At 39.1% G+C, this 22,847-nt stretch overlaps 4 protein-coding genes across 4 annotated transcripts; 2 read left to right on the forward strand and 2 right to left on the reverse strand.

Annotated features, from left to right (window-relative positions):
- Positions 1-1,379: 1,379 nt before the first annotated feature.
- clic2 (CLIC family member 2) lies at positions 1,380-6,967 on the forward strand. The gene is made up of 6 exons (XM_085244352.1): positions 1,380-1,671; positions 3,712-3,821; positions 4,360-4,485; positions 4,577-4,677; positions 5,474-5,655; positions 6,324-6,967. The coding sequence occupies exons 1-6, from the start codon at positions 1,618-1,620 to the stop codon at positions 6,483-6,485; spliced, it is 735 nt and encodes a 244-aa protein (XP_085100478.1). The 5' UTR covers positions 1,380-1,617; the 3' UTR covers positions 6,486-6,967.
- urp1 (urotensin-related peptide 1) lies at positions 6,498-10,084 on the reverse strand. The gene is made up of 5 exons (XM_085244361.1): positions 9,767-10,084; positions 9,444-9,572; positions 9,300-9,340; positions 8,967-9,072; positions 6,498-7,244 (listed from the first exon to the last, which is right to left on the reverse strand). The coding sequence occupies exons 1-5, from the start codon at positions 9,954-9,956 to the stop codon at positions 7,213-7,215; spliced, it is 498 nt and encodes a 165-aa protein (XP_085100487.1). The 5' UTR covers positions 9,957-10,084; the 3' UTR covers positions 6,498-7,212.
- Positions 10,085-14,446: 4,362 nt separating this feature from the next.
- c1galt1c1 (C1GALT1-specific chaperone 1) lies at positions 14,447-17,383 on the forward strand. Its single transcript, XM_085244370.1, has 2 exons — positions 14,447-14,599; positions 15,755-17,383. Exon 2 carries the CDS (start codon positions 15,766-15,768, stop codon positions 16,717-16,719), a length of 954 nt encoding a protein of 317 aa, XP_085100496.1. The 5' UTR covers positions 14,447-14,599; positions 15,755-15,765; the 3' UTR covers positions 16,720-17,383.
- Positions 17,384-19,238: 1,855 nt separating this feature from the next.
- On the reverse strand, positions 19,239-22,499 carry mcts1 (MCTS1 re-initiation and release factor). The gene is made up of 6 exons (XM_085244379.1): positions 22,308-22,499; positions 20,714-20,866; positions 20,124-20,221; positions 19,885-20,018; positions 19,719-19,786; positions 19,239-19,629 (listed from the first exon to the last, which is right to left on the reverse strand). Exons 1-6 carry the CDS (start codon positions 22,316-22,318, stop codon positions 19,548-19,550), a joined length of 546 nt encoding a protein of 181 aa, XP_085100505.1. The 5' UTR covers positions 22,319-22,499; the 3' UTR covers positions 19,239-19,547.
- Positions 22,500-22,847: the final 348 nt, after the last annotated feature.

The following is a 22,847-nucleotide window of genomic DNA, read 5'->3' on the forward strand; positions in this document are numbered from 1 at the left end:
ATTAGCACAGTACGTTCAGCTGAGACTGATAGGAACGACATTATAAAGATAAAAAAGCTGACCTGAAACACCCGAAAGGAGAACAAAACATCAGGACTGTCCAGTCAGTGTTTCACAGATCATATTCATCCCTACAGGTCACTATACTGTTCAGTGACTTAATAAACCATATTAACTCTATCTTATCTCTCACAGTGTGTTCATATATTACTGCTGCATGCCATTAACATTAGTCCACTCTCTCCCATAGTTTGTATTTTGTCGCAGTGTCTCTATCCTCTCCCCTTTCCTTTCCTTTTTCTTCTCCTTCGACTCACTCTTTACCAGGTCATTGCAGGTTCCTGCTCCTCCCTGATCCTGGCACTATTTCTGTTAAAAGGGAGCTCTTCCTCCGCTGTCGCCAAATGCTTGATCAAAGGGATCTTCTCAACATTCGTCTTTTCCCTCTAATATCGCAGGTCTTTACCTTACAGCAGGGGAGGGCAATTAAGTTTCCAAAGGGGTCACATAGGGGTCACTGAGAAATAACAGCTAAAAGTCCATTTAAGTTACAGTGTTAAGCACCTTGATGTGATAAAAAAGCTGTACCTGCTTGGTTCCTAATCAGAAGGATACAGATATAATACAAATGATTAAACATTAATGAACTCCAGCTTTTGTTTTGTTTGCTAATACTATTGTTTTTGAAAAAATGTGCAGAGTAAATGTTGAGCACTGAAGAAGACAAATATTGATAAAGCCTCCACATAGAGGAACAGCACATATACTGAAAGCCATTTTTGAGGGGATGTAGCTCCAACAAAAAGTCACTTGTATTATTTTATCATTTGTTGTGTTTTTCTAAAATGTGGATTGTTATTTGGTTTTGTTTGTTCTTGTTTAAAATAAAATCATATATTTGTGAAAAGTAGAATGTAAAATATTTTCATTATGGCACACAGTGGAGTAGAATACAGTAAAGTACCACATAAATATCCACACAAAGGTAAATTGCTCCATTATTTACTACTATCTGTCTGCTGCTGGTTCAGTCAGCCATCTATATGTTGTATAAAAACTGGTTTCAAGCATATTTACATGTTATTAATGACTAAAGCAAACATTTCATACTTTCTGTCTCACTACTGCCCTTTAAAACACAGTGGATGTCTTCCATTAAACGAATTCTTTTATCTTAAATGCTGTTGGAATGAGGAGCTCTCATGAATTGCGCTCATTTGTGTGAGTCACCCTGTGTTATCATTTCCTGTGTATTGCAATGTGCAGAAGAGCTATTTTAAGCTCTCTCCTCATAGAGCTAGGCTCTGGGTATATAAGTGTGGGGCATGTACCCCGCCCATTACTCGGATCCGCCCTCTCCCCCTAACTTGTAAAATATGTTCAGAGCGATAGCCTCCAAGGAGCCCTCAGACAAACACAGGCAGCCCTGAGGTGTGAGACTTCCCCAGGACCACAGAAAGCACGTGAAACCAGAGGAGAGTGCCTCTACGACAGCACCACACTCAGCTTCCTCTCTTCAGCTTTGTGGATTTTTGCAACTGCTGACTTCGGGGGAAATTTTAATAGGAGCACTTGGACTTTTTAAATAAAACAGAACAAAAACTTTTGGGGGATAAAATGGCACTTCGACAGAGCTCTGATAAGGAGCCAAGCATCGAGCTGTTCATCAAGGTCAGTCCTTTCATGTCCATTTTAAACCTGTCAAAACAATCTTCTGAAGAAAAGGGGCACTCTGACAAAGGCTTGCTGCTCATTTATGAGTGTTGTCAAACAACAGTGGTCCACAATTATTGCCATAGAGGCAGCAACAATCAGAGGACAGCTCTATTTTTTATTGGTGCTGTCCCCAGATACCATACGCTGCAGATGTTGGGGTGTTTGTATCCTCGGTGTGGGCCATAGCTGGTTTCTTATCAGAGACACTCTCCAACTTATCAGAGCACACCCAGAAGGAGCAAGAAGCATATGGAGACTGGCCTCAAGCCTGGACAGACACACCCACCTTAGTTACGCACACATTCAAATACAGTCATCTATCTAAAAGTCACAAAAGTTTCTCTTTTTTTTTTTCTTACTTCTTTTTTTCTTCTGATTTTTTTTCCTGATTTAGTTAGTTGAGGCACAAGTGCAGAGAAACTGTGTATTCTGAAATATGCAATAAGGCAGCTCAATAGCAAAAACAAAATAAGGCAGTATAGAGTGGTAGACGTGCCATATTTCAGCCACTTAAACGTGCAGCTTCTTGCCAGATGTTGGATGAAAAGTTAAGTAACACTCTCATGTGGAGCTGGAGCCAGCAGATAATCCAGTCATCTTAGCATAAAGACTGTAATAACTGTCCAAAAAGTAGCAGAAAAATACCTCTAAAGAGCACTTATGAGTTTTATCTCATTACTTAATATAATGAAGAATGTAAACAAAGTCTAAAATGGCATGTTGTCGTTGATGAGACTTGATAAGAGCCCAGAATATAAACCTGCTTAAAGCTACAAGTGATATTTTTTACAATTTTTGCACAAATTCAAACAAATGGAAACATCAGCTGACCGCTGATCTTTCTGGAAGTGAAGTTACCACGTGTTACCATAGACAGGATAAAGATGGAAGCAGCGTGATGTCACATGTTGGATTGTGAAGTCCTGTTTTAAAGATACGAGATGAACTCCTTTGCAGTCGGCATCTTGCCGCTTTGATACTGAACGTGGCACACGCTCACTGATCAGTGAGTTTAATCTTCCTTTCTGACACTTAGAATGAATTTAACATTTTATCCAGTACAGCCTGAAAGCCCATAAGCTCATCAGGAGTGTTTACACAGGTCCCCAGAGAAGGCTATTGTAACCACATATATTGCTCCCTGGTGGCCTTTAAAAAGAACTTTGTTCAGACCCAAAGGCTACATCCATCTTTAAAACTTTATCTTTTATCTTCACATCTTTATCACTCCTGTCAGTCCAGTTGCTGCAGTGGTTTTGAAAACCCCCAAATATTCACTCAAAACAGCCAATATGAGTAGGACGACCACAACCGACAGCTGGAATCAAGTTACAGTATTTCAAAACTTACCAAGAAGTCATCTGATTTCTCTCACTTTCTCTTAGCGCTCTCCTTTTTCTCTTTCTCTTTTAAAAGAGAAGTCAATTTAAACCTCAGGCTGACAGAATCTGTAGCAATGAGTGTGTGCTCTATTTGAGATTGTCAGTGATATCTAGAGAATCTCGACTGATAGGAGCTCCCTAAATGTTCACATAAGTTAATGTGGATTTGCCGTAATTTGTGTCTAACAACACAAATTCATATCAGTTGCTTTGTATTCGGTGTGAAGAGGCGAATACACATCTAGCTAGCAGTGATTATAAGCTAAGCTACGCCAACTAGCTTTCTTCAGGTTTACCACACAGACTTGAGAGTGTCATCAATTTTCTCATTTAAGCAAATCATTTCCAGACATTTCACACTGTTATTTAACATATGGTCAATATGTGGTGGACCTTTAAACTTCTCTGCGTTGGTGTCGGTTGTTTTTCCGCTACAACACAATGCCAGGGTTTCCCCTCCTCCACATAGGAAATCGACTGTGTGTATCCCAGACGCACCTTCTCAGCTCCAAAATAACTTTATTAATCTGCAGATGAGATCATAGAGAAAAAGTGAAGTCACTTAAACAGAACATTTTGGACTCATGGGATATTTATTTCTTGTATTTTTCAGGCTGGACATGACGGTGAAAACGTGGGGAACTGCCCTTTCTGTCAGAGGCTCTTCATGGTGCTGTGGCTCAAAGGAGTGAAGTTTACAGTGACCACTGTTGATATGAGGAAGTAAGCACTGCTCCAGTGGAAAAAAACACTTCCTGAGCATCTGGTCGTGGGGACTTTCACACAAAACTCAATTATGCGGAAAGCGAGGGAGAAATTGAGAACCTTTTTGTGTGTGTGTGTGTGTGTCAGTAATCTAATCCAATTGAACGCCTATTGACGTTTTACTCGCTCCGTTCTGTAGAAGTTTGAGGCAGGAGCGTACAAAGACCTCTGTGTCACTTTCAAACAATCACCTCCTTTAATTGAGGCTTTATTGCGTGAATTTCTCAGGGCCACTACGTGCCAAGCAAACATGGTTTGGAAACTTTGAAAGGATACAGATAATTAAGTGATTCAGAGCACACACAAAACAGGCCTTTAAAAAGGCAGCCCCTCCCATCACTGTGTATTTTCATAACTAAACTAATAGCCAGTGTTGACTCATTAATTTAGAGTACAATATTTGATTCTGACAGTCTTGATAAACTACTATTTTGGTATGCTTAAGAGAACTCAAATTCTCTCCTCTCCTTTGTTCATCAATCTGTGTCATCTCCAGGAAGCCAGCTGAGCTCAAAGACCTGGCCCCTGGGACTAACCCTCCTTTCCTCCTCTACAACGGCACCCTCAAAACAGACTTCATCAAAATTGAAGAGTTTCTCGAACAAACGCTGGCCCCTCCCAGGTACCGTCACGCTTAATCATTACATAAACATCTTATGATGTTGATGACGGTTCACTGAACCGATGCGCTCTTTTCTGCTCTCGATTTGCAGGTATCCTCATCTCAGCCCGGTAAACAAAGAGTCCTTTGATGTGGGAGCGGACATCTTTGCAAAGTTCTCCGCTTTTATCAAAAACAGCCCAAATAACGCCTGTAAGTTAGATTTAATAGACATGCAGCATTGATACAATATTGCTATGTTGCAGAGTATTGAACTGCATTTGTGTTTGCATATTGGTTCAAGTCAAGTCAGTATAGTTAAAATGAGCTTTTTCTCATTACACTCACTCTAAACTTTTTTCCCAACATATTTTCAATTTTTCTACAACAGAAGAAACAAATAAAAAAACCAGACGCACACCCACAAAGCAAACAAAAGAAAAAAGCTCCTCCAAATCAAAACATGGAAACGTGACAGTCCACATACACCAAGATGAAGCTTTCATAAAGAGAAAAATCCTAAAACCTCTATTTGGATCAAACCTCTGGACAATTAAATTCCTTTACAAACTTCAAAACATGTTCAAAAACCTGTTGAAATATATTTTGTTTTACATAAACTATTATATGTACTAAAATATTCAGCCCCCTTTTTTATTTGCTGCTGTGAAGGATTAACCACATTGACCTGACGTTGTCATCATGTATAAAGATTGTGCATCTCAGCATCAGCAAGATTCACCCCAAATGTGCTAAAATATGAGACATGCTAACCGAGTTTTTGCACGTTAGATAGAAGTTTAATGCAAAGTAGGTTGGAACTACATAAATTACAGTAGTGGTGTCACTGGTACCAAGGACAATATTTCCCTCAAATGCATAAAACTGCATAAAATTGAAGCTCTCACATAAAGTACAGGTGCCTGGTAACTGCTTTTAAACGCAGCTCTCGTGTCTGACCAGCAGTGCTTAAAACACACCATGAAACCTGTCTCTGTGTTTCTGACAGTACAAGAGAAAAACCTGCTGCGGGAGTTCAAGCGTCTGGATGACTACCTGAACAGCCCCCTCCCCGAGGAGATCGACCACAATTCAGTGGAAACCATCGCCATCTCCAACAGGAAGTTCCTGGACGGCGACAGACTCACCTTAGCTGACTGCAACCTGCTGCCCAAACTGCACGTTATCAGGGTGAGACGTCTGTGCACTAATGGCTGAAAGGAAACAGAGGTGGAAGGAAGGAAAAAATCATCTGATCATCTAAAGTGGATCAGAAGAATCCCTGTGTGAACAGATAGCTGGACACTTTGTTATCCTTATTTAATCCTGATTATTATAATTTAAACCGCAAAATACAGTAAAATAAACTACCTCAGATGGAAACTCAATAGTTTTCCTGATCTTCTCACTTTAATAAATGCTAAATCTCTGTTCATGAGTGTGTTTGACTGCAAACTTCTCCCAGACCATCAGTTGTGCAACCAGACTTGGCACACTTCTGCTTCTGAACTACTGAAGGTTTTCGCCTATGTCAAATATTATGCTATGATTATATTGCCTAGCAACCACCTAGCAACTGGCTAAAGTGACCTGCTTTTAGCATTTATGTGCCTGTAACACTGTTTAAAAGCATCCTCGTTGATATTTTGTCTTAGTAACCTAAAGGAATAGTACATGACCCATGTGTTAGGTTTACTTTCATACATCACTAAACATCTAACAGTCGTGAAATTTGTCTTCTTTTATCTTGAAGGCCTGAACCTATGATGCGAACTACTAAACTTTGAATGAGATAAGTGCTTGTTTTAACCGATCCCTGGACTTCCTAAAACACTTTCCTCTCCACTTATTTATTTTAGGTTTCTGCCAAAAAGTACTGCAACTTTGAGATTCCAGCCCATTTCACAGGCGTGTGGAGATACCTTAAAAACGCTGACGAGAGAGACGAGTTCAAACAGACGTGCCCGGCCGACATTGAAATTGAGAAGGCTTACCTGAGCGTGGCCAACAAGAGGAAATAAACATCTCACTCCTTTGTTCTGTGTTTTTTTTTTTTTATCAATTGTAACCATGTGTGTAGAGATGGTGATCTGTAGAGGGCACTGCAAACTTCAAAAATAAACTGTGGCAGTGAACCAGACACCCTAAAATCCTCAAGCTCATATAGCTTTAGAGCTCCAAGACATGCCAAAGTCAAATGTTTTGGCATTTACTGTTTATCCAGGTCACTCACAGACAAAAAAAGGCCATATGTGCAATTGATTGTTGATTTATATTTAGTAGAGTTTTGTTTATAGTGTAAATATCAATATTTTTTGCATTTTACAATCAAAACAGCCACATAGAAATATGTATGATTGTGTTAGTGTGAGCAATGGCTGCGTAAACAGTTCATTTTTATGTAAAACACTCCTGTATATCTTACTGTGTACAAATACAGTTTCACTGAATTGTCACACACTGTCACACTAATGAAAATAAATACCACATTTCTTTGTCATAATCTGGTTTCTGTCATTCATTTGAACTTTCACGGGTAAAACCAGGGAACGCGAAACGGCATTTCTGATATTCAAGTTTATTTTCAGCCACAAAAAAAACCTTTTACAGCTTCAAAAATATATCTTCTGTTGATCCGGTGCAGACGATGAATATACCACGTGGTGGGAAACAAAACTGGTGATGAAGAGGGAGAGCGCTTCAAACCAGGCCGTGCTGAAACCACATCGTACTTGCTGTCTCTGAGCTCTAGTTGGTCACACAGTATTTCCAGAAACATGCTGTCGGGGACATCAAAGAGAGAAAAAAAGATGTTACTCGCATCTTTTATTTGTCAGTTTTTTCCCTTCAAGGTGTTTTTCTTGTTTTTCTAGACTAACTGAACATATCTGAGCTTTGTAATTGCATTAATATCTTATATATACTCTACTTACTCCTCTGTAGTGTAGTGCACATGTTTACAGGATAAAATATTATCTTAAATATTCACAGGGAGGTTACAGATACAATACAAATACTGAACACTGTTTTGTTTAATGCAAGGGGACCTTTATTTGTTTGTTGTTTTACTCAGTTACTATTTCAGTAATAAGTTAAGATGATATTTCACATCAGGGACATTTCCAGTGATACAGCAGCGAAGAGATAGCATGCAAACAAAAAATCTGATAATGTTAAAGTTTGAAATTTGCATGTTATCTACTGGTGCACTGTATTTAAACTATGTAGCATCATAGTTATTGCATATTTAAATATAACATTTCAGAAAGCTGTATGTTGGTATTTGGCTTTAGAAGGTTCACTGTGATATCTTTTAGACATTTTTTTTCCTGGTGGTTTTTAGTGAATATGTATGGATGTTTACAATAAAGCCAATTCAAGTCAATGTCAAGATGAGATTTCTTTTTCATTGTTTCAGGTAGAAATCTTCCCTTCAGCAGCACTCATCACGACAAAACTCTCCATTTTAATTTCCATGCATATATCCTGAATGATTATATACAGGGGATGTTCAGATATCATTCTGGGTCTTACTTATAGATTATTTTATAACATGGGATTTCCAGAATCACTTTATCGCTTTATCCAATATTTGGATTTTGGTTCTGAAGAAATTATGCAAGTGAGTCCAAATGTAGATAGAGAAAGTATAACTTGCGTATGTTAGAAAGATCATTTGTTTACCTGGCAGCAGAATTTTCATTGCAAATTCAACTCATACAACCCACATCTTCAGTCTCAGCTGACTGCTGGTTTCGCTCACTTTATAAACAGTAAAGTTGTAAAATAAGCAAAATCAGCAGCTTTACATTCATTTTCTCATTGATGATTTGCAAACTGTTGTGGCTTAAACTGATTAATGATCACGAGCACTTTTCACAGAGAATTTCAAACACTGACTGACACACTGAGAAAGTAAGAATCATCACTATAGAGGCAGGAGACGCTACGGTCTTTTATGACCATAGTGTACTGTCTATAAGGCTGGTGAAACCTGCAGTCAGCTGAGGTTGAACAAATCATCTAGATTAGTGGAAAGTCTAGATATAGTCAAATATAAAATCAGCCTGGTAACAATCAACCCACTGAACGGCTTTAGCAAATATGAAGGAAGACATAAAGTTTTGGAGATTTATAGCTTTATCTTTTTGCCTTTGCCTTCTATTAAACACCATAGTAGTAGCAGTAGAAATAATATTAATATTCCTAATGCGTGTAATCCTCTGGAGGAGTTTCATGGCAATATCTATTAGTGAAATGTTTTAACCTTTCTACCTGTACTGTTTCACCTTAATAAAAAATGTCTTTATATCATGCAAAAGCTATGCTACATGTGTTATAAAAGGTGTTAAATGCTTAAAGCTTATACATCTGTCATTGTTTACAGTGTAAATAATTAATCTTAGCTTGTGTTAAAAACTCCATCCCAGAAATTAAACATCCTTTTTCACTCGATCGTTGCGTTTCGGTGGCCGAGCAGGTGTGGCACGTGAGTCACGCACCTCTTTTGTTCGTTTTCGGGAGGCTCTGCTCTGATCTGAGGAAACCCTGTGAGCGAAGCTTCTCAGCGGCAGCCAATTTCAGTACAACTTCTTTCAGCTCCTCGACCTAAAAATAAGCAAAATGATGATTTAGATGCAGACCCTGCGTTCACAGGGACACTGTTTTCACTGGCATAAACTCGCCTTTACCCACACATTCAGAATACTCTTTTTATTTTATGATACTTTGAGCTTCTCATTGTTTCAACATTTCTGCATCTTTCACTTGTTTTTGTGAAAGACTTCTCTGTCTATGTCTTATTAGTGTACAAATGTGCAGATGATCAAACTCACCATGTTTGCAAACTTATCCTGCTGTGCTGAATCTTTCACCCCTGAAACGAGTTATAAAATTTAGAGTTGTACAATCTGCTTTCACCACAAAATTTGATGATTTTTTTCCTGTTTATGTGCAAATTTATGTTTTTTTTTTCTAACCTTTATTCCATGAGTCCCTCCCTCCATTGTGATGCACCAGTAGGGGATAAATATTATTCACATCTCTCTGTTCGCCTTCTGCAGCATTGGTGCCGTCCTCCACTTCTGAAACTAGTTTCTGAATGAAATCTGTTCAGATGAAACATATTTCTCATTCATTTTTCCGTTTTTTTTTTTATCACACATCTCATTGATAAGTTACAATGTGACTGTCCAAGTGTTGGGTGACAAGAGATCAGGTCAAGAGATTTAAAAATGGCACGAAGAAATCAGTAGGAGAAATATAACCTGAAAAGAAGAAAACAGTTTTAAAAGTGTCTTACCTGTCTGTGGCTCCAGGTTGGACTCAGGGTAAAGGGGGAGAGCGTGTGTCCATGTTGCTGAACAAATCACAGCTACAAGGTAAAACAGAGCTGCAGAAAGCATGGTGTCTCTGTGTTGATGACCAGATCTGGACTCATCTCCCTTTACTCGACCGAGAACTTCACTTATATATTCACAGGGCCCATCCATCACGACCTGATCGATGCACTATCATCTCACCCAGCCTCCTTCTTAATGGTCTTGACGCGATGGATCAGGCGTCATAGACACAATTTAGGGGACCCTGTCAATTCATCTGAAGCCTATCTGCGCTTGTACAGAGCAGCCAAACAAATGTTTACTCTCCGACAATAATCAGAGGCTGTCCAGAGACGCCGTGATGGCACCCTTTCTACGTGATGGGCTGCCTGAACGTGTCATTGCTCATGTCTGAGATCACTGGGCTGGTGGAAGTGTGTCACTGAAGGTTTCTGAGTCACTTTGTGAGGACATCAGTTATGACTGAGGTCAATACTTATAAATAATACTTATACAATACAATATACAAAATACTTGACTTATAAACCATAATACAAGTTATACATGTGTCATTGTTTTTGTCATCCCTGTACAGACATCAGACCAGCTGTTTCAGTTTTAATTTCCAAATGAGTATTTCTAATCTCTGTAGGCTTCAATGTACACTGCTACCCTTTCAAAATAAAAGTCACTTATAAAGAAAACTAAGTCCAGCTTATTGTGAAGTATAAACTTTAAAATGTATGCATTATTATTATTATTATTATTATTATTATTATTATTATTATTAATTTATTTATTTAAGCAATTTGGCTTTGGGGGTTTTTGTACTGTAGCAAAAGATATGTATCAAATCTGGGACAAATGAAGTGTATCTTATCACATAAAATTCTTCTTTAAACAGACTATCTTACTGTGATCTGAATATTTTTGTGTGTACAAAAGAACATACTTTTCATTACCGGTCTATATCTAGACCGATAATGAAAATGTAGATGTTTCAAAACTGCGGGTTCTTCAAATTCAAGTTCTTCCAAAGTATTTGAACTCAGTTTTCTCCCATTTCTGTGTGAATATGAGGTGCAGCTCATGTTAGGAAGTGACATTGTAAGTGCTGGATATAAATTATAATACAATGCTGCTCCCTTCTGTATGCATGCGTTATAAAATGCAACATGCCAAAATGTTGGAAATTATCATTAGAAAAAATTAAATATGCATTGTTGGCAATCACTAGAAGTTATTTTGGGGAGAAAAAAGGACAGTAATCATTCTAATGGACACACATAAAAAAAATTAACATTTTTTTCCAATATTTTTTTTAAAGCAGTCCTCCTGCTTGAAGGAGAACAGTTTGATTCACCTGCCTGCTGGCTCTCCACCACTCGATTTTTTTTAATGTCTTTCTCTCGCTCTGAAAACCTGGACCCGTTTCTGCAGAGCAGCACTTACCTGAGTCAATAATACTTTGTAGTTTCAGGTTTGTGTAATAAAGATTTCATTCCTGTTTTTATGATGAAGAAAAAAACAAACAAACAACTTGTCATCTATGAGGAACACAAGCAGGGGAAATGAAATTGATCACAGGCAGCACGTCTTTCACAGTGAACCCTGACTAAAGGCAACTCAGATCAGCAAAATGATTTGGGGGAATTTAATTTAAGTTATAGTTTTGCATCTGCCGTATGTAAACTAATACTTGTACATATTGGATGTCACAGCCTATGTTAAGATGGCGATGCAGGGGTTAGCACTGTCACCTCACAGTGAGAAGGTCTTTCAGATCCACTGGTTGGCTGTGGAGCATGCATGGGTTCTCTCTGGGTTCTCCTGATTCCTTGCAGTCCAAGGAAATAGAGTTAGATTAATATGTGACTCTCTATTGGCAGGAATGATTGTCTCTTTATGCTAGGTTGGCAATGCACTGGCCACCTGTTCAGGCTGTGAACCACTTTTTGCCCTGTGACAGCTGGGATAGGCTCTAGCCTCCCCTGCACCTCTGAATAAAATGAACGGATGTCTGCATTAGAACAAGGTTAAACTGCATCATCCATATTAAATCAAACTTTAAATTATAAATAAATTAAATAAATTATTAAAGAATTTATTTATTTATTATTTATTATTATTATTATTATAAATAAATAAATTGTAAATAAATTATTTACTACTTATAAGTTTAAATTTACAATACAATATATTTGAGTTTGTAAATCAAAGGCAAACTCAACAAGAGTGGCACATTTAGAGTTTTCTGTTGTTTGAGGAGCCTGGTGGCTTTTGTCAAACTGAAAGATTCCTCATGCTGAGATGAGTGCGCATGGCCTCAGGTGATTTATTGTCTTCATGCCTCTGAAATTACAGCTGAAAACAACATTTGATGCATCTGACAGCTGAGCAATGAATGGAAAGAAGCAAAGACACAGCAAAGGTTCAGGTTTAAGGTCAAAAGCTCAGTTTCAAATGCACAAATAAATCAAATTATTTTAAAAAAAGGTAAAGAAAAAATAAAAGATAAGTGCTGTAAAAACGAATACATCAGTTATCTGTTAATTCCCATAATGTGGAATTTAGATCACTGTTTTACATCTTTATTTGACTGGAAACAGTCAAATATAGCCTAGTCTAACGTGAAAAACTCAGAAGTTTTGATCATGATGAAATCTCCACAAGACACTGTCATGACATTACTCCACCCAGGCATGATCATCACCTCCAAGACAATAAAACCCCGATAATGCAGGAGCTTATTGTGATCTGGGAAGAAGGTTGGAAGACGCAAACAATAAGAAATATGCAAAGTACCCAGAGCTGATGAAGAAATAGCAGGCTGGAAGAGTTTGAGTGAGCCGATAGAGGGTTGGCTGCAGAGGTTTTGCAGGATGGTCACTCTAAGTCCTTAAACAACCGTGAATTACAGGAAAGCCCAGAAGGTGTCTGTGAAGCCACAGAGAAAGCCACTAGGACACAACTCAGGGCTTTGGTTGGCTGACCAGGACCATGGTGTCTGATGTCAAAAGACCCGGAACACCGCATGATCCAAGGAGTATCACTGAAGATGTGTCCCAGAGAGAGGATATAAAATGTTTTATGAGAGGCATCTGAGTGCTTATAGCTGGTCAACAGCTGAACAGGAGCAACTTTAAATGCATTTTCTTAATTTGGTACCTGTTTAGGGACTTTTAACTTCTGTGTTTTGGTTCATGATTTCATGGTTACAGTAAGCTGAGTTTTAGTTTTATTGTTTGGTTTTCTATCTGGTGATTCCACAGCTGAGTGGTTATCACATTCGAGTACAAAAAGGCCCTGGTTTGCACCTGGGAGGAAACACAAGCAGACACACTCTTAGTGAAGGTGCCAAAACTGGATAAATAGGAGGGTTGCATAAATTATTTTCCAGTTTAAATATGTGCATTGTCCACTGTGGTGTCCCCTTGGGGGGAAGAGTGCAGCAAGTGACAACACCTACCTCATTTCTAGTTCCTCTATACTTTAACTACTCATGAAGTCTATATAATTTATCATTCTAGAGGTCTTAAATATTTGGTGTTTATTTAGCTTCAGTTTCTACTTTAAGTTCATTTCTTGTGTGTTCAGTTCCCCCAGAGTTTATCCAGTTGTTTTTAATGTCAAGCTTCTGTTTTATATGTTTCTCCTCCAGTGTTCGTTTGTCTCATGTCAATGTGCGTCATAAGCAATATTAAAGAAGACTTGAGCAGAAGGAACTATGGAATAAAAGGAAGCAAAGAGGACACCTATGTTAGTCTTTAACAAAAGCAAAAGGACACTGGTGCAAAGTTCACCAGTGTCATGTTGCTCCTTCTCTTCCTTTTCTGCACCTCTTCGCAGGTTTGGATAGGGGGGTTGCTTCTGCCACTTGTTCCAGCCAGCACACCTGGAAGCTATCTTATTTATTCTCTGGGATTCAAAAGGCCAAATGAAACCTTCACTCAGAAGTCCCACTGAACCTTAGCCCTTTTCTTCTCAACCATCTTCCTGACTTTTATTCCAGTACACTGTACTTACATTGTCAACAGATTGCTGCAAGGTGTGGTCTCAGCATCACCGTCGCACATTCTGCAGTTTGGATCCTGCAGCTGTGGATGTGATGTTCAACGCCAGTGCTGTCCTTACAAACACTAACAGGAGTTCTTGAAACTAGTCACGTCCCTAATCTTCTGTCTGGTGTAGGGCCTTTCTCGATCATATGTCTTCATTTTCCTTAATACTGTCTTTGTGTTCTGCTGATTAAAACACTTTTGAAGCTTCTTAAAGAAACACCATGTCGCTGTAGTTGCATGCCTCCTCTCTCTATTGAATTTTCTTAGCATTGTAGACTAAGTTTGCAGAGACTGCCTCGTGCTACAAGCATGCAGCTCTTTAGACCCAGTAAATAAATACTAAAATAACCCCCACTTTTTATACTGTATGTCATTGTCATCAGCTTCCTTTTTTGTGCTATTCTCAACATCAGTCATTGGTATTGATACTGTCAGTATTTAATCTGCCCACGTCTGCTACTGGGTTTTGAAATTAAGTGCAAAATTGCCGCCATGTGGGTTGCCGTAATACACCCTTATATGGGTTATAAGCCACCAAAGAAGAAGACGAGTGTGACACGCGTAGTGAACAACGAGTAGGTGGCAGTGTCACGCAGCTGTAGCGTCTAGTCTGCTTTATTGAGGTCGTAGAAGAAGAACAGTTGGCTCTACTGCTGGGTGACGTTTGTAGTCATTCCAAACAGGACAGCTGGCTGAATAAAGACTGGACAAACAGGAGAACAACAGGAAGCACGACAGTAGTAACGCTTCTAGGTACAGTAAATTCCTTCTGCTTGTTGTCCTGGTGGTGCTAGAAAGACCCCCGAGTGAGCCTCGTAGTGTAAGACTGAGAAGGCAGGGAGCTAACAGCTAACAGTTGGTTCCCAGTGCTGTTATAAAGTTATCGACGTTGAATCAGCGATTTAGAATGATTTTGCGCAGTTTGACAACAACACTGCTAGCCTGTTGGGTGTTTGTCGTTTGTCTCGAAGTATTTCTAAACAAATATGATGTTTGTTTTTTTTAAATCATTTTTATTATTAATTTATAAATAACCTAATGTAAAGCTGAGAGTCTCTATGTAGTGAAGACACGTCAAACTAGAAGTGCAAGCTGATTGCGTCAAACAATGTGTTTGACAAGCCTTGATAGAGTTGTTTAGGTCTTTCCTCCATACGATGGGATATTGCACATGAGATAAAGTGGCAGGAGTGAGCAACAGTACACAATTTTGAGGCAGAGATATGATTGAATGGCCAGGAACCACTCCCATTCCTTTGAATAACCTGTTATACCATACTGCGTGTATTCAAACCGACACAAAGAGGAGAAGAACAAAACTGTCGATTTAATTCAATAGGATAGTCATAAAGGTTGAGTCCGAAGTGATCCCTATGTGGCATTTCTTTACAGTTATGAGTATATTTTCAGATTTATACTCATTTAGATAGGTTTGCTTTCCCCACAATTTGTGCCACATTCAGTATGGTTTTTCTACAAGCACCAAAAAGGCATCAGAAGTTTTATTATTATCCAGATGAAGCTCAATTTAATAAAATGAAAGCTGTTCAGCTCACTTGTTTTGTCTGCTGAACAATTAAAAACCTAGTTAGCATCACAGATGACTAAGATAGATATAATATTTATCCCAAAAGTGGAGAAATCCTCATTACTACAGCTAAAAATTAAACACAATCTACAGCCTATTTCCTGGTTCAAATGGGTCTTTGGCAGTGACTACTCAAACAAGCACAATTAATATTTAAAGCAGTAGGTTTGTGCATTTGATTTTTTTTAAAGAGTCTGCTTTATGCTTTAAACCTTCCTTTAAAAAAATGGTTAAAAACATTTGTATAACAGCCCTTAGGTTTCAGGATAATATTTAAACGCTTGTCTTTGCCCTAGTAATGAATTTTCTTACTCCTCCAGTGTCTGCCATCATGTTGTCTGATGGGTGCTCATTCATGAAGGGGATGCTATTGGGAGGCGTCTTCTGCTTGGTGCTGTCGTTCCTGGGCAGCTTTAATTTCAGCTCTGAGTCGTCGACAGAAGATCATCATCATCACCATATTTATGCTCCCTCTAAAGACGAGCTGAAACGCCTCTCTGACAGTCGAGTGGAGGAGTTGAAGAATCAAGTGCGGGTCTACTGCATCATCATGGTACAGCCCAAGACTCTTGTGTACTGGGCCACCGTTTTGGACACTTGGAGCAAACACTGTGACAATGCTGTGTTTTACACCTCAGAGGGCTCCAAGGCACTTGAAGCGGTAGACCTGAATGAAAAAGATGACTGGGCAAGGTTGCGCAAAGCTCTCATACATGCGTATGAGAATGCTGGGGACCTGCGCTGGTTCTTTGTGGCCCAACCCACCACGTTCGCCATCATTGAGAATCTGAAATATCTCATTCTCGCAAAGGATCCCAATGAACCTTTCTACCTGGGAAATGCTGTCAAGTCAGGAGAGCTCGAGTATGTGGAGTATAGCAGCGGGATTGTACTAAGCTATGAAGCTCTGAAAAGGCTGATGACCATGTTCAAAGATGAAGGCCAATGTCCTGAAAGAACCCACACACTGTGGAAGATGGGTGAAGACAAGCAGCTGGCCTTGTGCCTGAAATATGCCGGTGTGTTTGCGGAAAATGGCGAAGATAGACATGGCAAGGGCCTGTTCAACAAGCAGAATGTGGTCAACATGATAAAACAGAGCATGCAGGACAATCCCACTGATGTAGTGGAGGGCTGTTGCCCTGACATGGCGGTCACTTACGGCGGGATGTCCCCAAATCAGATGCACGTTATGATGTTTGGAGTTTACAGACTTCGTCCTTACGGGCACGACTTTCACGATTGGTTAACGTTTTATCCCCCTAAAGATTCGGACAACGATTAGAGCTTCAGTTCTTCAAGCTTTACGTGGTATTTTAACTGTGGTGCTTCTGTGACGGCACACGTAACTTTGGGGAGATGTTTTTCTAAAGCTGTTTATAAAACTGGATCCTGGGTAGGATTAACCTTTTTCTGTAAATTTGTACCTTTTGCACTTGGCACAATCAGCAGCCCATTCCTTTACTGTGTGATTGAATAGAAGTTTCATCCTTTGAAGGCAACCAAGACAGGTAACATATCAAAAATGTGTCCTCTCCATAGCTTAGTTACCATTGTATGGTTATGTATGTCTTCTTTTTGGTCTTAAAGGTATGAAGTAATGAGAGTTTAATTATTTAACTCTTTACAAGTGAACCTCTTCTTTTTTTCTTTTTTTTTTTAAGAATCATCTTTCTGATTTGAAGAATGTATTGGAGCACCAATAATAGTATTGAATCAATTATTGTGCAGTCCAGCCATAAGTTTACTACACTTTTTTTTCTTCTTCTTTTTTGGCAATGTTATACTTGGTTATCTCAACATATGAAGACATTGTAAATAAACAAATTAAAGGCTATCTTAGTGTTAAAACACATTTCTTTTAAAATCACATGGGAGTCAAGGTGAATGGATAAGGTGACTTTTGTATAATAAAAGCAAAATAAAAAATAATTATTAGAGAAACTTAATTTGATTTGTTGTGTTGTATGGGCCAGCAAAGATTTGTGGGAATGGGAATCAACACACTCAGGCCCCTGACAGTCCTGATTGCTCCTGACCTCAGTGCCTGCAACTACACTTCGTGGGCCCCCCGGGACAACAGATCCATGTTATTTCTTCTGGGTTTTATCTTGCTACGCCTCACAAATCCTGGCAGGTCTGGCTAAACTGGCAATTTCTTTTATTGCTCTTACTCTGGTTTTCTCTTAGTTTGCTCTGGGAAAGCTTACCAGGGTTTATCTCTCCTGACAACACAAACTCATGGATCACAGGGACATGCAAACTCCTTGGTGACCTGAATGCAAGCAACCAAAGTGAGTTTACTTTGTAGGGTTGCTGCGCTCAGCATTGGGGATATGAGGAGCTCAGAGTAGAGGTGCTGCTCCCTCATGTCAAAAGCAGTCATTTGTGGTGATATGGGCATCTGATCCGAATGTTTCCTTTTAAGTTTTCCAGGTACGCTCTACTGGAGATAGATGGAAAAACCTGTTGGAGCAACTGGAAAGTGTTGGTAGTTAGATGGCAGCACTGGATGGATTGAAATAGAGCATATGTTAAATTAAAGAACTTTATATTTTTTTAAACTTTTTTTTTTATTAGATCTTTTAAAGGGGCACTTATTGCAGGGCTGTAAACAGTATCAGTTCTAAGTGGATATTTGAATGTTATTTGATCTGTCATGTAGATATGGCAAGGTTCATGCAATAAAGAGAGGCAGAATAACAGGTCTAACGTCTGCGCACACTGACACGCCTTTGCTCTATATGTAAATATGTTCACATCCTGTACCCTGAGGTGACAAACTGCATCACTAAATGCTGCTTTATGAAAAGGTGAGTTTCTCCAAAGATTTCTGAATTGGTTACTAAGAAATTGTGGTCTGATCTTTATCAGAGTCGCAGTAATAGAAAATAAAGATGATAGAAATAACACATAATTCGTTCCAGTTTCTCTTTCTTTATTGCGATGCTGTAATGGTTAACACGAAAGTGATGCTGGTTCAGTTCCAGTAAATCAAATAAGTGTAAATACCCTTTAAGGGTGTGTTGCAAAACATGCCAAATCAAACGTTGTGTTTGATTTGGCATGTTCTGCATGTTGTGGTGACTACTTGCCACAAGGAAGCAACTGAAAATAGCTCATTTCAATATTTTTTTAAGCAGATTTGTTATTTAAAATGCTCTCCGTGCAGGCTGGGAAAGGTAAGAATCTCTGAGCTAATCGCTTCTCCCAATGCTACTCGGAGTCAGGCATTACAGTTAAGGAGATATAGGATTTGTGCCCTGTAGTGGTGCCAATCCATAAAAATAAAGACCGCACTCACGAAGTCTGGTTTATGTGGACCTGTCTTCAATCACAACTGTTTTTCTAGAGAAGTTGGAAAAATCCGTCTTTGTGTTAATGGAAGACCAAAGAGGAAGACCTCATACCAGCTTTGAAGCACGGTGGAGGGAGCATCATGGTATGGGGCTTCCTGGTTATTTCAGGGTCTGCATGCTTAAAACGACAATGTTTATGCATGTGGCAACACTCCACTATCTGATGCTCAGGGGCTCGGGTAATATAATAAAACATACAGAAGTAAACAGTACAGCTAAAGAGGAAGTACCCACAGCACTGGGCGGCAGTAGGAAGGAAATGTACTTTGACCAGTTGGGGGATGAGAAAAATTTTGTGGAGCTTCAAGTTATTAATTTCAACGTTCTTTTCCAGCCCCGTTTAATAAAGACAGGAAGAGTCCAACTGTTTGTGCATTTTTAATCAGATTGTATTTGTCCGTAATTACGGCTTTAGATGAAGAGCAGACTGTGTTTTCATGAGAAATCAAATCAAGAAACCTTTATTAATCACAAAGCATTCACACAAACGTTTTCTTGCAACTGCACATCAGAGCATGTTGACATGTTCAAGTTTTGTTTAAGTGGTTCATTTTACAATTTGTTTTCCCGCAATACAAAATGCCAACTGAGATACACTTTAAAGCAAGCTCTTTCTTTTATTTTTGCATGACAGTGACGGTTGATTCAAAGCCTCCAGTAGATTACACAGCTAAGTCTCTAGGTGTAAACAGTTGACTGGCAGCTCATGCTTCGCTATCAGGAGCTCCGTACATCTTCCAAATGGCTGGCGTTATCATTTATACGTCTTCATGTGCCACAGTCCGTCGTTCAGATAGTGGACGTTTTCAATCCCGATTCCCTTGTTGACTTTTTCTCTGTTTGCAAAACAAAAGGGCGGGTTGAGCACATTTAAGGAAAAAGAAGCAGCAGCAACTAGTGAGGGATTTACTCAGTAAAGTCTTACATGTTCTCTGTAGACATCTTCATCACGCCAACACAAAGTGCATGTTGTTTCCCCTCTGCCATGATTGCCTGAATTCACTTATTAAAGACAAACCAATGGGGGAGTTCACATGAAATAGAATAAATGCTTAAACCTAGAAGACAGAGCATCATGTCTGAAAGGATACGACAACTGTGTCAGCCTTAGCTGGGTAGAGTTTAGCGCCTGGCGATGTCAACCCAGGGCACATGATGTTGGCTCCACTCAAGACAAATTTAATGGCCCCTTTGTCTACTTGCTGGTGTGGAAGAATAAAAGGATCTACAAGAAGGAAAAACAACAACAACAAAAAAAACAGAAAGGTCATCAGAAGGCGGAAATTAAAATACAGCGAGCAATAAGCCGGCATTAGAAGGTCTCACATACATTTATGCAACAGTCTGAGGGTTGGGTAGAAAGGTCCTTCTCTCTGTCTGAAGAAAAGCAGCTCTCCATTCACTGTCAGGATTTCAATGTGTTCATGGCTGCAATAAATAAAGAAACAAATGTAGGGATGAATCTACAAACTCAGTTTGGATTCGGAAGGTTGTGTGAAAGTAAATACAAACTGAATGCAATGATTTGGAAATCTTATTGTTCACCACAGAGAAAAGAAAACACCAAATGTTTGAATTGACGTAGCAAGATATTCCAAAAAAAAGTTGAGACAGGGCGATGTTTACCATGTGTGGCATCCTCTCTTGTCTTAACAAGTCTCTAAACGTCTGAGAACTGCTGGACTTTTGGAAGAGGAATGCTGTCCCGTTCTTGTCTGATACAGAATTCTACCTCCTCAACAGTTTGGGGTTTTCTATATTCCATTGTGAATAAAATATGGGTTTATGAGATTTCCAAATTACTGCATTCTGTTTTATTCCGATTTTACAAGGCATCCCAACTTTTTCACAGTTGGGTTTGTGTTCTAGAAAAAATACACCACATATAAAAATAACAGATATTAAAATGAGCAATCATACCATCTCACTATCTTCACAGGGTCCTTTTTCGGCATTATCTGATTGAGCCATGCCTCGATGTCAGGGAACTGTTCCAACAGCTGATTTTTGATACCTTTGATCACTGATGTCTTCAGCTGGATACAGTTGGACACATTTTCCTTTTCATCAAATCTGAAAGGAGAAAAGGTAACATGTTTAACACTAGAAAAAAAAACACTGAAACTGAGCCTTAAGTTAAAGTATTTAGTCAATGTGCTGTAGCAAACATCAGGAACGTATGCAAGCATTAAGAATTTGATTTATACCTTTTAAACATGGTTTTAGAAAACAACCAATATCTCTCAACCCATGTTACACATTATTATAGATATACATCGTGTTGAATAAAATATTTGCTGTCAACACAACAGCTGTTTTGTGATCTTTGATCTGGCAAAGATTTCACACTGAATGCCCTTCCTGACACAACCCACATTTATCCAGGTTTGGAATGGCCCCTTTGAGTGTGCTGGCTTTTGGTCCCCATAGCTGGGAGTTCTCTAAAACTAAGTGGATCAGTTTAAGTCCCTGGAGTCAATCACCATAAACTAAAGACGGTACACAAGAGAACTGAAGAAGAGACAGGAGTGGGGGGAAATTGGGGTAGTGGGAGATTGAAAGTTTTACACTTTTACTACGTTCACTGCCGCTATCTTGGATTGTAAACTTGAGGTTATGATGTATGGTATGCCTGGCATACTTTAGACATGTGCAGAGGAAGAACAGTAGATATATTGGTCAGAGTATGCTGAATATAGAGCTGGCAGGTAGAAAGAAAACAGCAAGACCACATAGGAGGTTCACAGATTTATACTATAAGACATGCAAAGGATTGGTGTGACACAGGAGGACGTGCCGTTTCAATCCCTAAAAGAGAGCAACTGAAAAAAAGTTGGCAACAAATGTTCTCATATGCTGATTACACCCCAGCCCTGAACTTTTCCATGCATTCCTCACAGGAGGTATGTTTCAAACTCCAAATGCATCTATAAACAGTAAACCTATTATCCCCCAGTACACAGTCAGCATGAGAAGAGAGCAGATAAAAGTGATTAAGGAGGCGTCCTGCTTGGCCTGTTTACTTCAACGACTTACACCTGATTTTATCATATAACGTAATTGTACCTCGATCTGTCCATCAATCCATCTCCCTCGTCGCCAATATGTGTAAGCTCAAATAAAAAAATTCGACTTAAATCTGCTTAAAGTTATTAACATAATGGTCATGGATCTTTTCAAAACACTTCTAGTTTCAGTGTTTGAAATGTCACTTTTCATGTTCTTTCAGTACACAGCGACAAGTAGGACCTGTAAGTAATTCATTTAGCTCAGTCATAAGAGGCAAACCACATGCGTCTGCATATTTTCAGACATCACACAGCACCCTTAAACAATCTTTATTTTCTGTTAGTCCGCCGCAGCCTAAATTTTATATCGGCAACAAAATATATCATATATTATCATAAGTCGAGCCTGCTTGTCTTATTAGCTGAGCCCACTTAAAAAATTCGAGGATGCTAATCAGTGAGCTAGCTGTTGCTAACTACAACACTTAAAATAACCAATAACGTACTTTTTAAACATCGTCGTTGGTCGTCGTTACAGCGTTCCTCGAGTGGGTGAAATTATGTCACGGTGTCTGCTTTAGACTACGTTCAGGGAAATAAGATAAAAGTCACAAGAACATCTATCAAGTAAAGCTAATGCAACCCCACGCCTACTCAGCAGTGGAGGGCCAGCGGTGCGTGGATTGCGCCACTTTGCAACAGTTTTCACGTCACACGGCAAGTCAGGTCAAAAGGCGCGTCATCCTGTTACCTAGGTAATATTCGTAACACAACCGTTTCTCTTATCACGACAAAGTCCCGATATATATATGTGTGTATATATATAGGTGTTGTTAAAACTATACACATACTCAGTTTTTAAAATGTTTATATTTTATATATATATATATATATGGTGGTCTCTCCATTGTAGAGATTTGGGCATTCCTCGCTACACTGTACAGCATACACTACATTGTTAAGTTTGTGTTTAGGAAGTTTGTCTTTGGGATGAACCAGTTTCTGTCTGAGTGTGTTGCTGGGTCTGAAGTAAGCTGGGATGTCGT

Source organism: Mchenga conophoros, linkage group LG2 (genome assembly GCF_057382185.1).
Source record: "Mchenga conophoros isolate Kocher_MC1m ecotype Shallow Benthic linkage group LG2, M_conophoros_male_GT1.1, whole genome shotgun sequence".
Taxonomy (NCBI): Eukaryota; Metazoa; Chordata; class Actinopteri; order Cichliformes; family Cichlidae; genus Mchenga; species Mchenga conophoros.

Bases quoted from the DNA above. Each gene is read 5' to 3' on its own strand.
- urp1 (XM_085244361.1), bottom strand. From the start codon at position 9,956: ATGGATGGGCCCTGTGAATATATAAGTGAAGTTCTCGGTCGAGTAAAG. The intron at 9,573-9,766 runs GTAAGACACTTT...TCATCTGAACAG, and splicing joins CAACCTGGAGCCACAGACAG to ATTTCATTCAGAAACTAGTT. The intron at 7,245-8,966 runs GTGCGTGACTCA...TGTCCCCGACAG, and splicing joins CCCGAAAACGAACAAAAGAG to CATGTTTCTGGAAATACTGT.
- clic2 (XM_085244352.1), top strand. From the start codon at position 1,618: ATGGCACTTCGACAGAGCTCTGATAAGGAGCCAAGCATCGAGCTGTTC. The intron at 4,486-4,576 runs GTACCGTCACGC...CTCGATTTGCAG, and splicing joins CAAACGCTGGCCCCTCCCAG to GTATCCTCATCTCAGCCCGG. The intron at 5,656-6,323 runs GTGAGACGTCTG...TATTTATTTTAG, and splicing joins CCAAACTGCACGTTATCAGG to GTTTCTGCCAAAAAGTACTG.
- c1galt1c1 (XM_085244370.1), top strand. From the start codon at position 15,766: ATGTTGTCTGATGGGTGCTCATTCATGAAGGGGATGCTATTGGGAGGC.
- mcts1 (XM_085244379.1), bottom strand. The intron at 20,019-20,123 runs GTATGTGAGACC...TCCTTCTTGTAG, and splicing joins CCTCAGACTGTTGCATAAAT to ATCCTTTTATTCTTCCACAC. The intron at 19,630-19,718 runs GTAAGACTTTAC...TTTTGCAAACAG, and splicing joins AAGATGTCTACAGAGAACAT to AGAAAAAGTCAACAAGGGAA.